The following is an 18375-nucleotide window of genomic DNA, read 5'->3' as shown; positions in this document are numbered from 1 at the left end:
GCAAAATGAAACATGGCACTTGGCTGAATTGCCTCCAGGCAAAAAGGCCATTGGTACTAAGTGGGTTTACAAGATTAAGCGGAAGGCTGATGGTTTAGTAGACCGCTTCAAAGCAAGACTCGTTGCGAAAGGGTATGCTCAGTAAAAGGGTATTGATTTTGATGAAACCTTTGCCCCTACCTCTCGCATGACCACTATCAGATGCATGATTGCCATGGCAGCCCATCATGGATGGCAAGTACATCAGTTGGACATCAAAACAGCATTCCTACATGGAGACTTGCATGAGGAGGTTTATGTTACACAGCCTCGTGGATTTGTGCAGGATGGACAGGAACACTTGGTGTGCAGGCTTCACAAAGCTCTGTATGGCCTTAAGCAGGCACCTAGAGCTTGGTATGAGAAGATACACACATATTTGGTTGCCCAGGGATTCAGCAACAGTCCAACTGAGAGTACCCTCTATGTTAAGAGGACATATGATATTTTTTTGGTCATTGTTTTATATGTTGATGACATGCTGCTCATAGGCCCCAAAGAGCAAGATATTGCAGCCTTCAAGGCTGAATTACATTCCTCATTTGAGATGAGTGATCAGGGCCCTTTGCATTTTTATTTGGGCATTCAGTTTATACAGTGGGATGATGGTATTGTTCTGAAACAAACTAAATACATCCAGAAGTTGCTTCAGCGGTTCTCTTTCCAGGATTGCAAGCCAGTTGCAACTCCTGTGGAGCCTGGCATGAAATTCAGCATTGAAGATTCCGGAGATGCCTTTGATCAGACATTGTACCAGCAGGCTGTGGGCTGTTTGATTTATTTATGCAACACACGGCCAGATATTCAGTTTGGGGTCTCCTTATTGAGTAGATTCATGCATTGCCCAGGAACCAAGCATTGGCAGGCTGTTAAGCGGGTGTTCCGCTATTTGCACGGTACTATGCACCTTGGTTTATTCTGTTCCCAAGGGGGCTGATCCACAGCTGCATGCTTTCTGTGACTCCGATTGGGCAGGATGCTTTGACACAAGAGTGTCCACTTCAGGTTTTTGCTTCTACTTTGGGCAGTCATGCATCTCTTGGTTGAGTAAGAAGCAACCCTCCGTGGCCACTTCCAGTTGTGAAGCTGAATACAGGGCAGCTTTCACAACCACCGCTGAGTGTGCTTGGCTCAGGCGATTATTTGCTGATTTGGGTATGAGACAGGAGTGTGCTACCTCTATTTTTACAGACAGTCAGAGTGCTTTGGCATTTGCGAAGAATCTCGTCTTCCATGCTCGCACAAAGCATATTGAGGTTCATTATCATTATGTCAGAGAGAGATTGTCTGCCTCAGAAATCAGCATGATCTATGTGCCTACACATGACAATGCGGCGGATATATTCACCAAAGCATTGTCTCGTGAGAAGTTCGAAGGCTTTCGCAAGCTTCTGAACTTACTTCCTTTTGGTGATTGATATCACATTTGCCTTGTACACTGTGACCACTTCACTCCAGGGGGGTTTGTTAGCACCTATGTGTTGGGAGTGTAGGGTGACACCTTAGGTGTAGGCCCGGGGCATTTTTTACTCCAACTAGTGGAGGTTTTTTCCCCTGAGCTTGGCAGGCACACTTCCATGTGACGTGCAGGGTGTGCTTAGCAAGCACAACCCTATCCATGTATATGATGTGACTTTAGTCACATCTAATCTATTAATCATTTTGCTTTTTGTGCTTGCTCTCTCCTCGTGTGTCTCGTCTCTGCACCAACAAATAGGTGTTGGGAGTGTAGGGTGACACCTTGGCAGGCACACTTCCATGTGACCTGCAGGGTGTGCTTAGCAAGCACAACCCTATCCATGTATATGATGTGACTTTAGTTACATCTAATCTATCAATCATTTTTCTTTTTGTGCTTGCTCTCTCCTCGTGTGTCTCGTCTCTGCACCAAGATATGAAGGATGTGATCTCATCAATGTAGAGTCCGAAAAGGGTCGGTGAAAGGGGGCATCCTTGCTTCACCTTGATTGTGCTTTCAACCCAATCTAATAGGCCTTCTGGGGCATAGACTCTCCCTCTAACGGACTCGTACAGACTCATCACCCCCCAAATCAAGATCTTTGGAATCTGCATCTCTTGTAGCCTCCTTATCATGCGGGATCTTGGGATAGTGTTGAAGGCTTTTCGAAAGTCTACAAAGCAAGCGTTGACTTCGACCTCGCCTCCTCAATGATAGCCCTCAGGGTGAAGATGTGGTCTAGGGTGGAGTGCTGTCTCCGAAAACTTGCCTGACCTAAAGGCCCTCTATGTGGCCATCGATCTCTCTCTATAAAACTGAACCATAGATCTTGGCCGAGGTATTGCCAATCACGAGGGTACGGTAGTTCCCAGTGTGCATGGGATCACCTGCTTTGTATATCGGTACAATGATGGTAGTGTCCCAAGGAGGTGGGAAGCCTTGGCATACCGCATGGTTGAACATCTGTGCTAGGATCGGACTCAGGACCTTCTGTCCGAACTTCAGAAGTAGTGATAGCATATTTTGTAGCTTTTGAGTGTAGTATCGTCCGCATAGCATAGGGTTTTTCCTCTCCTATTGTTTGACATCCCATCTCTGCTTGTGGTCCCAAGGCCACTGTGCTATCTGTATTGTATGTTGTTTTTAGGGTAGAAACCAAATGTTTCCACATCCTCTCGGCACATGAAAAAGTAACAAAGAAAGTAGGAGGACCTAATTGTTGCATCATAGCAAAGGCCTCTTTATACAACTTCTCTTTATGGTCGGACGATGTGCGAAGGTTCTCAAAGTCCCTATACCCTATCCCCGATTTAAGTATTTGCTTGATGTTGGTGTTGTTTTAACATCCTTTGGCACAACAATTTGTTTTGCAACAAACCTTTTCTCAAATGCACCCAAATAGATTCCATGACTTGATGTATCAAAACTTTAACATATTTGAAAAACAAATTTGCAAAATTATGAGCAAATTTTAGGGATTTGTGTGTTATTTCCCATTTCACTATGTCTAAATATGTTAGTCTCATATTGCCAAACTGATTTTGGGTGTGCGAAATTCTCAGTCCGTAGCCCCTCATGGTCTTGTGCTCTCCGGTTGTGAAGCCGAAAGAGTGCACCCCGTAGGTTCTGTGCAGTGAACAAATGACAAGTAGCAGGTCTAGGCATAGAGCACATGTCTGGTGGTGCTTGCTTCGGGACGTCATAGAGAGAGCATGCATATGTGTGCCAAAGCCTTTGATCTGTGATGGGAATAGGCGACTTCCCCTCCGATAGAAGCCCCCATCCAATGGTAGGGTCTTCCCTGCGGAGTGATTTGATCACCTCTTCCATCCTATGTGTGAAGAAAGCCTGCCTCTTACGATGTGTTAGTCGTCGGGAGATCCGCTGCGCCTTAGGTGACATTAGACGGCCTAGGGCTTGCTCACGTGTGAGGTAAGCTCTCATCTCTTTGCCTTCGTCATCATACCAAGGGTTTTGGGGCATCTTCCCGGCTGGGGCATGTGTAGATCGAGTTGTGGAGAAGGACCTGATGGCGGCATCCTGTACTACTGAGACAAGGGTGTCCGAGGCATGTGCGAGGTTTCCATCATCTCCAAGTAGTGAGGCCGGGAGCTTTTGGGCTAAGTGGTTCACATAGACAAGGTCAAGGGCAGGGTCAAAGTGGACGTGGACCTGACTCCTGAGTGGATGTGGGATGGGCTCTCTGTAAGTGGCATAGTAGTGGATAGATGAAAGGCTAGGTATGAGTGGTCAGCACCGAGTGGGAGGGTGGCACAATAAAGTCATGTATCCATGAGGTGAAGGTTAAGGGACCCACTAGGTAGTCCACTGTGCTCGATCCCCCGCCATGTGAGAAGCAAGTGAGCCCGCCAGATAGTGGCCATCTTTGGAGGCCATTATATATGATCAAATCATGAGCTGCCCCTAACTCAAGTAGGTGTCGCCTGTATGCTTCACTGGTGCTGTGTCTGTTGAGTGTCTCACTATCCCGAGCTCTACTACATCTAGCTCTGGCACTATGAGAGATCAGCTGTAAAATCCAGCAAGCCTACTTGTCTATCTTTCCTGTGTGCATTGAAGTCACCAAGAAGAAGGATATCACTCTGCCTGGAGAGCTCTATGATATCATCATGTATTGTCTCATATGGGCTGTGTTCCTCTGTAGTGACCTCGTGTAGGTTGTCATGACACGTGGTGTCCTATACAGGCTTGTGGGCAAGGCATCGTTGATGGAGCAGCCCCCTGAAATGACAAGTCATCGTGGCGCCTAGTGGCCTCTCATATAGTCTCGTGTAGCAGTGCGGCGTTGATGGAGCCCGAGCGACATTGTTAAAGGAGCATGGCGGCTTGAAGCGATGGACTAGGTTGCGTTGGGCATGCTGGAGTTGGGCTACGTGAGGAGATAGGCCCTAGGCTTGTTGGAGAGGGTAGCAATAGCAGTGTGTCCCGGTGGGGAGTAACGGTGAGCAGAGTAGCGGGGGTAGCGAGGAGGGAGCAGCATGCGTGGTGGGCTACGTAATGGGTCAGGCTGCAAGCAAGGTGTGGCGATGGCAAGCTAGGTGAGGCGAGCAGGAAGCAGCGGTGGGGGTGGCGAGTAGTGTGGCAAGCAAGGAGCGTGGTGAGCATGGAGCAGGAGCGTGGTGTGTAGGGAGCACACACACACAGAGAGAGAGAGAGAGAGAGAGAGAGAGAGAGAGAGAGAGGACAAGGTAGAGAGAGAGAGGACAAGGTACAAAGTACACCAAAAGGATATCTCATACAAGCCCCAGTGGGCTAGAGCAAAGAGTGGGCTAAGGCCCTTTAGGCTTGCCCATAGGCTTGGAAGCCTTGCCTTTTCTTGTCTGCTGTGAAACAAATGCATGATCAGGAATAGTAGCTTGCCTATTAGCACGACCTTGCTCTTCCTGCAAAAGCAAAGTGACTAACTGATCAAAGGACTAGTGGTATAAATTACCCATGGCCACTAGTCGACGGGTTGTAGCAAACCCTTGATATGTATTTGGCAGATGTACACTAGACATAACATCGGTTAATTGTGAATATTGTTATACTTAGTTGTGACATGGATAACAACTATGGATATGCATTCTATAAAATTGATAAGCTGATAAGCTGATAAGTTGATAACCTGATAACTCTACAGAGCTCAATAGCTCGAACAAAATCAGATATAATCCAGAGACTGGCTGAGAGTTGTAGCATGTTGAGGTCTGAGATCTAAGACTCAGGCTCAGAAGCCAAAGCCTAGCTTTCTCTTGTGAGCAGTGAAAATGTCTCGGATCTGTGTCTGTTGGGCTGTGCCATGCTGTGGTGGCGGAAAGGGACGTGGTCTCCTCGATCTCTGAACCCGCTGGGCTATGTTAAGGGTAACCCCTCGCCTCGGGTGGTCTCCCTTGAGGAAAGCTGTGATAGAATGGACCTCAATAGAGTGTGCTCTGGTCAATCTCCGTGTTGTAGGTGGTCTCTGCATCCCTCTATTCGTAATCCAAGATGCCCGCATGTCAGCTATCTCCTCCACTTTCATCCCGATGTGTCCTGGAGCTGACTCAAATGCATAGAAGTCTGTGTCGTGACGCTATGCTGTGTCAGACTCTCTGTCTTGTGGTCTGATCGCCTCCTACTGCTCTCTAAATCTATTGTAGTAGGGTCTCCTTGTGTCGGCGCATGTCAAGTAGAGAGAGCCCAATGCAGACCACCTGATCTCGGAAGTGGATCAATTGTGAGAGTGGACCGAAGCCATTCCCCTCCTGGTAGAGGCAATGGTATCGTCCCCTGATCTCATAATAGGTTGGGCAGACATGTAGGAAATGCTCCTTTGTCTCATTCACTCCTAGTGTGCAAAGCATACATTGCTGCTACTCCGTGGGTATGCCTGCTGCTCTCCCCGTCTCGATCCTTGCTGATGAGATGAGACACGTCACACGGATCTATCCAATGGCAATCCTCAGTGCATGCGAGACTCCTTTGTCCTCTACTGGGGTCTGATAATGAATCCCTCCTTCGATACTCTCAGGAAGTGGTTGCAGTAGAACCTGGACTTGCTGGGGAGCTCCTGGTCTCCCCCCCAAGTCCGAGACGTATGGAGTTGAAGGAGATCTAACCGTATGATACGGTTGATCTCATCTCGCCGGATCGACTTGGGGGATGTGTCCATGCTGTATTGAAAAGGGGGGAGCATGCCCATCTGGAGTAGAGGCAATGCTGAACTGACTCAATTGCTGCGTGGCATCGAGGACAAGTAGGGTCAGCCCCGAACCTGGATCTCCACAGGTTTCACTGCAATCCCTCCATGCATATAAAGCCAAAAGAAGAGAGTGATTTTTCTATTCCCGAGGGATTTCCAAAGCCTCCAAAATTTTTTCTGCACCTCTGCAGAAATCTGAAAACTATCCCAATGAGGAGCTCTCGAGGGCCTCGAACCTCTACTGCTAAGCTGAAATCTCCTGGCATTTGTGACTGTGTAACGAAAGAAGGGGATGCTCTTCTCTTGGTGCCCTTCATCAATCCATTCCCACTCCCTTGGGTCCCACTGCAAGAACCTAATGGGGGAACCACCATATAACCAGAGTCTCCAAGACCCAAGTGCCAGGAGAACAGGGTCAGGATCAAGATACCACTTCCTTGCCCTACTCCATGTAACTTGCAATCCTAACAGGCCGGAAGGTAACCTCCAAAAGAATATCATCTGAAGATCTAAGAAGTCTACCTCCCGACTGAACATCAACGACAAGGGTCTCTCAACGGTGGTGGTGAGGTACACCTTTGGGGCCCTGAACGTTCCAACGGACAATCCTCATCGGCGAGAGGAAGAGGCCGGATGAAAAATCTTACCCGACTTGGTAGCGAAGATATCCCTCTCCTGGGAAAATTTCCTCATATCAAGAGGAGAAAAGTCAACTGGGGCAAACACTCCTACACCTGCAGAAGGGGTAGCTCTATCCACGATGATCTGAACAACCTGCTCCCCAAAGGTAGAGGATACCAACTCTAACTCAAACTCTGCCATGTTTGCCAGAGCTGCAAAAGAATTCGTGAATGATGCTTCTGGCGCAGGTGTGCAGAGGATCCCTGCGGATGGTGGAGTAGAAGAAATAATCCCCTTGCCTCTGTCAAGAGGTGAAGAGAGAGAAGCAAAAGAGAAAGGGGGCTGCTGATGGAGCTCGGCCATAAGAAGAGCATTAGCCTGGAGTATGGCACGGGTTTTGGCAATGATTTTCTTCATAGATGGAAGCTCCTTTACATGAACAACTGAAGGGACATAAACAACCTCATCAGCACAAGGAACTAGGACAAGAATATCTCTTGCCTATAAGGGAGGGTCGAGGGGGCCATCAATTGCCTCCTGAGGTGGAACTGGTTCAACAACTCTGATGGGCACCCAACTGGGGACGACTGGAACAAGATGTGATGATGGTCCTTTTCATGTTGTAGAAGAAGGTCTAGGACGAGAGGCTGTATAGCTGACGGTTCGGGGCGAGAGGTGGAAGGTCTCGTGAAGTAGGTCCAACCGAGGTGGTGTTATGAGGCGCTACACCCATGGACCTTTTAGGCCTTTTCTTTTTTTTAATTTCTTGGGCAATCTCTAGCAAAGTGCCCAGGGGTCGTGCAAACCCTACACTGATCCTGTCTCCCAGCGATCTCGACTCTTTGCTTGAAGAATGAGCCATCTGGACGCTGGAGCATGGTGTGGTCATCTTGATGTGAGGGTTAGAGACAATGACCCTAACATGCGGTACCCCGTCTGACCCGACTGCCTCTACTGCTGAAGAAGGCATCCTAGGGAGAGGGGGGATCTCGGTGGCCAACCCGAAAGAGGCTCCAATGGAAGATAAGAGTCGATGGTACACTTGAGGGATGCAAGAGGGTTGCCCCTTACCTTCACCATCGTCGAGTGTAGGCATTCTTCGTACTCCTCAGCCAAGCTTAATTCACAGAAACTCATTCTCTGTACTGACAGATTTGGTGAACATCGAGGAGTTTGTTCCCTCCACCTTTGCGAATGCTGTCTTGGGAATCCCTATCGATGGGGCATTCCCCTCCGCTAGTGGATTTTCCTCCCCTCAGCAGGAGGGATACTACTTAGGAGAGGTTTGTTTCAGCTACCAGGTTGGGTATGGTATTTTACTCGACTACCTTGCACCGATGAGAATCTTTAGCTGGAATATACAGGGTCTAGGCGATGTGCCACATCGTCGTTGTAGGCAGCTGATTCAAAATCAGCTACATCTAGGTGTTATTGGGGATGCTATTGATATTCTTTTTATCAAACTGGATGCCAGAGATTGTGCCAAGTCATAGGCAAACTTCTTTCGGGTCATACTTTTTGGTCACCTACCTTGGGCACTATAGGAGGTGCTTGCATTTCAGTTTCACATTCGTTTTTTCCCTTGGTTGTTGGACACGAAGTGAGCATTCCCTCTAGAGCTCAGTGGATTTTCTTGATTGGTGATCGTATGCCCTCATGTCAACTAACTCCTCCTTCACTGCACTGTGTTTTGGGGCTGACTCAAATGCGTAGAGATCTGACATGTTGCTGTGGCCGATCTCTCTCTCTCTCTCTCTCTCTCTCCCCTGTGGTACTATCACCTCTTGCTGTCTGATTTGTCTCAATAGGGTCACTCTGTGTTGCCACATCTCAATCGAATAGGGACCAACGTGTACGGGCTGCTGCAGGGCAGTGTACGGAAGGTGTGCAGGGTGCGCCAGGGTCCGGACAAGGGCTGAGCAGAGGCGGATGAGTAGCAGCATGGAGTCGCACTGTTGCAGCAGGTATTGGGCAGGTCTATGGCCTGCAAACAGGGCTGGCAGGTGGCGGGGTAAGCAATCCAAAGGGGCCGGGCCCTGCATGGAACAAAGGGCTGGATAGGCAGCCAACCAGCCAACCATCTGGTCGGTTGGTTAGGGCTGCTACAGACCAGCCAGTCGGCCCAATTAGGGCTGGCTGGTCGGTTGGTTCTGGAGGGCCTTGTGCCCTATATAAGGAGGGCCTTTGTGCCCTCATATCTCATTCTCTGGAGCAGCAGATTTACAGCAGACAGGAGCAGCAGACAGGGCTTCCTTGGGCCTTTTCTGAGGAGGTGAAGGAGACCTAAAGAGGGCTGCAGACTGAGCTAGTAAATGCTGCCTACCTAGGCTGATCTACAGGCAGCAAGGTAGAGAGAACCATTCTGGACAGAGTCTACAAACGCTCGAGGTGGAGCACGCGGGCTCGAGTCTAGAGATAGCTAGCAGATAGGAGAAGTACCTTGTGGTAAGATCAGAGGACCACACCATTAGTGGGACTTTGGATCTATCTCTTTTGTATTGTGTCCATAGCTTTGGACGGAAATATATTATTTTGGTGGTTTCTCTATCTGGCTGGTTCATTGTCTATTGATGAGTCTGCACACCTATGCTATGCACATAAGTTAAAGAAGTTTGTGATTCCACACCCCACACCACACTGTGTGAGCTCTTGGGCTATTCTATCAATCTTTTGCTGTGCATACCCTCGGTTGGGTAATTTCTAACATGGTATCAGAGCCCAAGTAGGAGGCTCATAGGTGTGGGAGCCTGAAGGCAGGGACCTTGCTGAAGGACGACCCTGATTCAGATGCTCTTGGGAATCGACTTTCACCACTGGAGGATTGTGCCCTTGCGAGGAGGAGGGTGACTCAAGTTCAGTCAGGTGCGTTCAGAGTTCTGGTCTACTGAAAATTGAGTTTGGTTGACTTTGCTGTGTGGTATAAATAGCAGAGATGTCGACCTCTATAGCCTCTTCAGCCCCTGCTCTCCCTTCCTCCTCCTCCCAATTTTCTCTCATTCACTATCCCTAACTTCGGAGAGTCTGGGAAACTGGACGGGACCAACTACCCGATCTGGAAAGTGAGGATCCGGAGTCATTTAGTGGCTCGGAAGCTATGGAAACTGACAACGGGAGTGGAGGCGAAGCCGGAGGACATAGTGGATAGGCAAGGGAAGATATTCATGACAGACGACAGAGAGGAGCTCGAAGCCTGGGAAGACAGAGATGCCCATGCCTTGGCATTCTACGGCAGACTCTGTTCTTCCATATATCCAGATGGCCGAGACGTCAGTAGAGGCGTGGGTCACTTTGAAGGATCTATACGAGACGGACAACATCTCCCGGATTTTGCTTCTTCAACATCAACTCTACAATCTTGATATGGAAGGAGGAGATATGGTACATAGCACTTGACGAAGGTCAAGGTGGTGAGGGATCAGCTGGCAGCAATTGGTTAGAAGACAGACTCATGCCATTTGGCCTTGATGGTACTGAGGAGACTACTTCGGAATTTTAAGAGCTTTGTTACGACCGCGACAGCAGGACAGAGGACCAAACCTCTGACGTTTGAGGAGTTGGATCCATTACTGCTACAGGAGGAAGCTCAGGAGAAGCTCTACAACGACGACAAATACAACAAGGCGATGCTGGCGAAGGATTACATTGGCAAAGGAAAGGGCAAGCCTAATGGTGGCAAGTCGAAGAAAGACGACTCTGACGATGAGGAGACTTCGAAGAGGAAGCAGAAGAAGAAGTGCTTCTATTGTGATACTATCACGCCAGGACATTTTGCAAAGGATTGCAGAAAGAAAAAGGCAGATCGAAAAAACAAAAAGGAGTCCGACTCAGATTCAGAGGGAGAGGCCAAAGCAAATGTGGTAATCAAAGAGTTGTTCTTGGTGACATCACCGAGTGTTACCGAGGTCAGATATGTTGGCCAAGAAATCACAGTGAGGATGTCTGACATAGAGAGTGGGTTGACGAGGAGTCAGATGCCTTTGTGAAGGTGAAGGACAGCATGGAGCACTTGGTACCTTCCAGATGTGTGGGTGTCGACACTGACACGAGGGTGGATTCCATGGAGGGCCCTGGGGTCTCATGGTCAGATGGATGTCGTACTTCAGAAGGGGACAGTACAGGATTATTTAGGCTCTTGCTAGGTGCCTCGATGAGGTACATGGTTTGCTTTCATAGCAAACACACAGGTAGTACAACTGTTTGGTATGTACTTGATATTTTGCATTTGAGCCTTTATAGTGTAGGCCATCTCCTGGTGGTTCTAGTGATGCCCTATAGGCCATGGTATGTGCCTTTTAGGCATAAATATAGGCACTTGTAGTGTTAGTGCCTTTTAGGCCACATAGGACACCTAGTCCTATGTGACACCTAGGACACTTAGTCCTAGGTCTAGGTACAAGTACTTTGTACTCTTTCTTTTCTATTATCCTAGTTGACGTGACGGCTAAGACTCGTGCGACTCTTTGCTACCTGCACTCTCTCTTTCATTCGATCCTACAGTGGTATCAAAGCTGAGGTAGACTCATCTCCTGCTTCGGAGTTGTACCAACGCTCCTTCATCCGTACAGTCGTATGGTACGGACGATCGTACTCACAGCTTACTTCCGTACGTATATGCGCCAATGTATGTTGGATTCCGTACACAATACATGTTCCGTACCTGCACTACGTACTTGTCCGTACCTGAGCCACCGTAGGGCTCCATGCCTGTATCGCTGTACATCTTCCGTACAGGCATACGGAAGGTCTTGTAACTGGTTCGTACAGTCTCTGTACTTTGTACATGTACCGTACATTGGAATCACGTACTTGTACCCGTTCTGCAGTCGTACATATTCCGTACACCGTATAGCGTAGTACATGTCTCCGCACAACCGTACACCTTGCATCCGTACAACTGTACATTGGATTCCGTACCTTCATCGTACATTTCGTATAGTCAGCGTACTCTGCATCCTTACAATTATACGCTCTGTACTTGCTCCGGGATTTGATACAGCCTTTGCACGTGTGAAATCATTTGTAGAGTACTCTCAAAATTTGGGGCTTTTGAGGGCTTTTGCTCTCCTTATCTTCCTTCTACTATTTGAAATCTTCTCAAGCCATTTCAACAGCTTGGAAAGCCTACATTTTGAGGTCCATACTTTGGGACAGGTGCACTTTTGTAGACAATTTGTGGACAAGTCCTAATTTTGCAGTTGCAAGCCTTGAGGCTATTTTGGGATTTGGTCTGCAATTTCGCTTTTGATTGCAATACATTGGGACAGATTGGAGAACATTGAGTCACATTTGCAGGACATTGAGTCATATTTTCAGACATTGAGTCTTTTCTGCAAGACATTGAGTTAGATTCGCATACATTGGGTCAACATTTGCAAAAATTTCAGCAAAATTTGGGGCTTTTGCTAGATTTGCTGTTTTTGTAGTGAACGTTGCCTGACACAGTCACATTTGGGTCAGATCTGCATTTGCCCTTTGTTTTGGGTTGGAAATTTGCAGATATTTGCTGTCAGTTTTGGACAGCCAGCTTTTTGCAGTGATAGCCTTGAGGCTTTTGGGTTTTCAGGTCTCTTTCAGGGTATCACATTTGCTATGGCTAGGAACAATCAAGATCTATTTGGCGTTCTTCGTGAAGATGATAAGTTGGATGGCACCAACTATCCGATGTGGCCTTATCTCATGAAACATATTCTTGTTGCAAAGCATTTGTGGAATATTGTTTCTGGGGTTGATGTGAGGCCAGCCAATGCTACAGTGGTTGCCTCTACTGGTGGTCCCTCTGCAGGGGTACTCCTCCTGATGCCTCTTCCTCTAGCACTCCTGCTGTTGCTCTTCCAACTTAGTAAAGTCTCCTAATCATGTGAGATTGTGTCAAAGGTCTTCCGAAAGTCGACAAAGCAAGCATAGACTACCTAGGATCTCGATCTCGCCTCCTCGATGGTGTCTCGTAGAGTGAAGATGTGTTTAATAGTAGAATGTTGCCTCGAGAACCTTGCCTGTCCCAAAGCTCAGTGTCGTTGTGCCTTTGTATAGGAGCTGATCTCTCTCTTTAGTACCGATCCATAAATCTTGGCCAATGTGTGACCAATCACGAGAGTGTGGTAATTTCTAGTGTCCATGGGATCCCTTTCTTTGTGTATTGGCACGATAGCAGTGGTACTCCAAACCATGGCATACAACGTGATTGAAGATCTGTGCTAAGTTCGGAGACTAGGTTATGATACTCTCGTGTTGTCTCTATGGTGGTCGGAAGGTGAAATGCTTAGTCTCGAATGTGAGTTGATGGTACAAGGCCTTACACTCATCATCGTACCAGCTATTGCATCGGATCGACCCTATTGGTGGTCGATGGGTTGATCTTGTGGTATGAGGGAAAGATTGGATGAGCACCATGTAGGGAACATGTGACAATTGCGGCTCTGCCCTCTAGAAGTGGGATACCATCAAGGTCCTTAAAGCATAATGGAAAGGCGGGTGGCATAGGCTGGAGCTAGCGTATGGTCAAAATGAGTCTCTTGGGAAGTATTGTAAGTGGGTGGTGGTAGTGGGACGGATAAGCATTATGAACAGCTATGCATAATCAGCTCGAGGTGGTGGTTGGGGAATAGAGAAATTTGAGATGTGGGAGGCAAAAGTAGGGGATCCCATGATATAGTCAACTATGCTGGTCCATACTACATGTGGAAAATGCCATCTTTTAAGACCATTGTATATGACCAGGTAATGCATCTTGCCCATATCAATATGCCCATATAGGTGATTGGGGGTCGACGATCTATGGATACTTGTGAGAAACCCCCCTTAGGCAACATAATCGAGTCATGCTGAAAATCATTGATCGGTACCTGGCGGTCAATAGTCTTGGCGTTGAAGTTTCCAAGGAGGAGGACCTCTCCGCGACTCGAAAATCCATGATATCTTTATAAGATAGCGTATGGACATATTTCTCCATCCTCCCAAAGCTATGTGGCAAAATCGAAGTCTCTGGAGGAAAGTAGCATACGGCAATGAAGTATCTTGTGAGATGCGCTCCTTATCCAGATCCAGATGAATGTGACATGTTGATCACATCACCCCTATGAGAGATGATTTGTATTACTCCACTGGATCCGCGTACTCCCCCGCCCTGTTTGGTCTCGTCCTGATATGCAAACTCACGTGTATCTAGAGACTGGCAGTAGTGGGTGCTCTGGGCTTTGATGAGTCTCTTTATAGAAAACTTATCTCGTCTTGTGTATATTCTGAGAGTTTCCCTGGCTTTGACCATAAGGTTCCATTATATTTCCAAATGGTGTAGGTCAGGGTCTTGGTTGTGTGGGTCTTATAGACCTGCATCATTATGCGAGTGTGTTAACTGGCCCTCGCCTAGGTCCGCCGCTGGTCAAGAGCTGACCCTCACGTAGCATGGCTTAGTTTCTCCTTACGTGTGGCATCCCTCTGCAGTCAGAGGGTTTTCCACCCCTCTACCTATAGAGGAGTAAGATCTTCGTCCAAGTGAATATCTGGATGGGCCGTAGAGATGCGCACCTGTGTCGTGCTGCTAGCCTAGTGTGAGTGTCTTTGAAGCTAATCAAAGAGGCTGATCTCCGGTAGGATCTCCCTCTAACCCACCATCCACCCTTGATACCATGCTTTGGTACCCCTAAGGTGGAGGTAACAAAGGTGGTAGCATCTGAAATGGCTGAACTGGTACGTGTGACCCCACCAGCCCTAATGTCGAGAGCCTTACTAGCTCTTTGCTGCTGCTCAAGTAGAGTGTCTGAAATGATTGCCTGCGCAGGCCCCCATTCACAACATCCACCACTTGGAGACTCATGCAGGACTGGTCTTTGGGGCTCCTCTGTACAGCGATGGACGTCGTCCAACTCCTTCTGGAGATCAGCTGCCACTGTCCAGGCTGCAAGGACATCCTGTTGTAGGTCTCTGTCTCTGCTGCAACTTGTATGAAGGGAGCCTACTCCATCTCTCGTGTACGGAGGCCGTGATCCTCCATGATGATCTGCTCCCAGGCCTCGGGTGGGATCGTGTGTGCCTAGAGTGACGGGTATAGGTAGGGCATGAGGGGCGGCTGAGTGATGGGGGGTAGTTGAGCTGCTGGGGAGTGTTGGTATAGTGGCATGGGGCTGAGGGTAGTGAGGAGACACTTGGAAAGCGGGTGAGGTGAGTCTGGCTATGGAGGGGAAAAGTGGCTGATTGAGGGGTAGAGGTATTACGAATGAGACATACTGTGGGGAGGCATATAGTGGTATGGTGGTGGTCGGGCTAGAAGGGCATGCCAAAGCCATCCCTGATGGTGGTGCTGCCATCTCCAATGATGGTGCTGTCAACTCCAAAGGTGGTGGTACTTTCAACTCCAAAAATGGTACGGTGGGTGTTGATGATTATGATGTAGAAGCTGAAGCTAACGGAACGGCTGAGGGAGATGCTGTGATGGCTACCTTCTGTACTGCCGTACTATCAGTCTGCCTGGCCCATCTCAGAAAATGGAAGGTGTGAAGGGCTGTGTCCTTCTCCCCTCCATAATTTCAGTGGCAAGAAAGCAAGAAAGGCTTTTGGCCTGGCAGAAAACACTGGCTGAAAGCAGCTTTGGCAATGTGCTTTTCTAGAAGCCAACCCAGTTGTGAAAGAGTGGAAAAAGGCGGGGGGAGGGGTTTTGTGTGTGTGTGTGTGTGTGCATCTCGCCTTGCCCCAGAAGGGTCGAGGCTACGAAGGGAGGCTCCCCAATGAGCCCGGCTGACGTGTGGTAGAGGGATGGAAAATGCCCACAAGGGGCTGCAAGTTGGAAGCAGTGCAGGGGGCCCTATGCTGAGTGCGAACAGGTTTGAGGAGGCAGGCTCCTGAGGACAGCCTCAGGGGGTTGGGCAGAGCAAATGCCAGCCAAAAGCTAGCAGAATAGGGTGGAAGAGTCTTGGGCCAAGCTCAGGACAAACAGGGGCTACGAGAGAGGGAAGTGCCAAAAACGGGGGGCAGGGGGGACAGTTCACTGCTGGACTGAAGAAGACCCAGGGGAGCATGAAGGTGGAGAGGGAGTCGGGATGAAGCAGGTCGTGGGAGCAGAGGGTGGGAAGGAGTGTAGAATTACGTGTACTCAGAACAGGGTTTTGGAACTCTGAACTATTGCTGGCACTTATTGTTTATGGGGTCTTGATATGTCCAATTCACTGAAAAGAAATGAAGAAAAGAATGGATTACTTTCCAATGAGAGAGACCTTAGTGCTCCATCATGCATAGGTGGAATTTCAGGATTGTAACTTTGATTCAGTGTCTCACAGGCAGCACAGCAAAAGTGGAATGAAGAGAGAGCTCGTAACAGACATCAAAATGCAGAGCAGAGTTATCAGCATCATACACAAAGCCATAGCCAGGTCCATGAATGTTTGATTGAGAATGGTTACTAACACTTCGCAATTTGGAAGTCATGTCCCAAATTTGCATATTGTATAGTTTTCAGCTTATCCATTTTCCTCTGTTTTGTAGAGCTCCGACTCAAGATTCACTGCCTCGATTCCCTTCAATGTCCCTCTTCCACCAGGCATGGCAAATTTGTTTCCGGCAGTTGCAAACTTAGCAGCACAGTTTGCAGGAGAGCAAGCAGCACCGAGAGAGGGTGATGTTCCGAGTGCAAATTCGGATGGACAGCATCCTGAAGTAACATTGGATGGCAGTGTGAATGTCACAATGGAAGGTGATCAACTACACCCACAGTTTGCAGGTTTAATGCAGTCAATGCTACAAATGTTTGCAGGGACCTCAGGCCAGGCAGGATCTCAACAGCCATCGCCACAGGAAAGGAATCAGTCTCAAGGCAATCAAGAGAATGGCTGAGAGTTTCGCATATCGCCACCCCAGTGCAGCTGGATGCTCTATAAGATGAGCCTTCTACAGCAGTGGTTCCTTCTTTCCTTTTGAGAAAGTTGGGTGAGTCGAATAGGCAATTGCATGGTTTTATGCAATTGGTGGGGATCTCATGGCCTGCTATGCATGATAAAGCTGGCTGACTATCATCAGGGTAAAAGCCACACTTTTCATCTGCTTGTACTTTGATGAGCTTTGGCATGTGGGGTTCATCTAGATGGATAGATATGGACACAATGGATGGGGGGACAGCAGCTGATTCCTCCATGTCCTTGTCGAGAACTCAATAGTCCAATCAGCAGTTTTGAGAGCGATTTTGATTCATGAATTAAACATGGCTTGCACTTGACTTTTTCCCTCAGCATTTGCATTGAAAATTGCCATATCGACAGATTTGTTCTGGTTGGAAATTTTCTACATTATCATGTGAAGGGTTTTAGTTTTCCATCCACGTGTTCGTGGTTACTATCTTCTTGAATGTATTCTACATGTTAGGGTGTATCAGTTCAAGCCAAAGATATAAATTTCCAAAGAGTTATTTGATGGAGCAATGGGAAAAGAAAAGGTGGCTAAAACTGTTGTGGATGCAGTCCTCAAGTTTCAATGTGTTTGAAGTATGGAAGGCGTAGATATCTATTTTCTTATTGTTTTAACATATAAAGATCGAAGTGCTATTGTGAAATGCTAGAATTCATTTTACGTCAGCATGGGTGTGGAGAGGCAAGATAATTGTTTGAAGGAAATACTTTCCTGCATTGAGTTAATACAGTTCAAGGAGACGTTGAACTGCTAGAAAACAATCTTGACATGCTTGCATCTGTACATAATAGCTCCCGGTTTCATATTGCTTTACTTTGAGCATAATTTGAATAAGATGACACTTCGTCTTTGGAGTGCTCTTCAAGCATAGATAGCAAAGATGTCAGTTCATTTGTGAAGAGAAAAAACTGCTATAAAATGTTGTAAAATAAATATTCAACTAAATGCTTGAGATACTAAGAGATATCTTGGGTTGTCAATACTTGAACATGGTTTGAATAGGTTTGCTTTTGTGAAAAACCCATCTTGTGACTAGAAGTTTTGCCTTGATATCCACCCAAACACAGTTCGAGTAAAACATTTGATGTCGATGAAAATTTTATTCACCTGAAAATACTTGTTGTTTGAACACCGTTCAAGAGGAATGCTAAAAAATGCTTGACATGCCAAATTATAGTTAACTCAAACATGTTTGGATGAAATTTGATTGGAGGAGACTTTGAAACATGGTTCAAGAAAGGAAATCCGCTCGTCTTGGAGAAACACCAATATGCTCGGAAAAACACCACTCTTTTGCTTGGAAAATTGTGAGAAAGTGGAAGTAGACCTTGAAACACTTTATTTGTGCTCAAGGATAAGCTTGAAAATTCACTGAGAGAATTTCCTTGTAAAATCTTGAGAAAATCATTGAGACATCACCATTGGAGAGGCTTGGCAAGGCTGCTTGGAACTTTGACTTTGATGGCTTGACAAAATACGCTTTGAAGTTTGAAAGAGGCCCTAAATAATGGGCTTCAAAAGCTTAGAAAAAATGCCAGGATTCAAAAGCAAAATTTCCTTGGATAGAGGGGCCTTGAAAACTATGGAAATATTGTGTTAGTGGAAGGGGCTTAATGCTTTGGAAATGGATCATAAAATCTCTTGAAAAACAGGCTTCAGAAGCTGAGAAAAAAAACCTTGG

At 47.4% G+C, this 18375-nt stretch overlaps 1 protein-coding gene across 1 annotated transcript in view; it reads left to right on the top strand.

Moving 5' to 3' along the window:
- Positions 1–17272, top strand: part of TPR8 (Tetratricopeptide repeat (TPR)-like superfamily protein) — an 85604-nt gene extending 68332 nt beyond the window's left edge. The window contains exons 9-10 of the mRNA XM_087386200.1: positions 16073–16165; positions 16278–17272. Coding sequence (XP_087242326.1) covers positions 16073–16165; positions 16278–16625 — 441 coding nt within the window. The 3' untranslated portion in view covers positions 16626–17272. The remainder of the gene's footprint in view (positions 1–16072; positions 16166–16277) is intronic.
- The last annotated feature ends 1103 nt before the right edge of the window (positions 17273–18375 follow it).

This window comes from Dipteris shenzhenensis, chromosome 2 (assembly GCF_047967505.1).
Source record: "Dipteris shenzhenensis isolate YYH24624 ecotype China chromosome 2, Dip_SZ_1.0, whole genome shotgun sequence".
Lineage (NCBI taxonomy): Eukaryota > Viridiplantae > Streptophyta > Polypodiopsida > Gleicheniales > Dipteridaceae > Dipteris > Dipteris shenzhenensis.
Note: the sequence above shows the minus strand (reverse complement) of the source record. Positions and strands in the feature narration are given on the sequence as shown.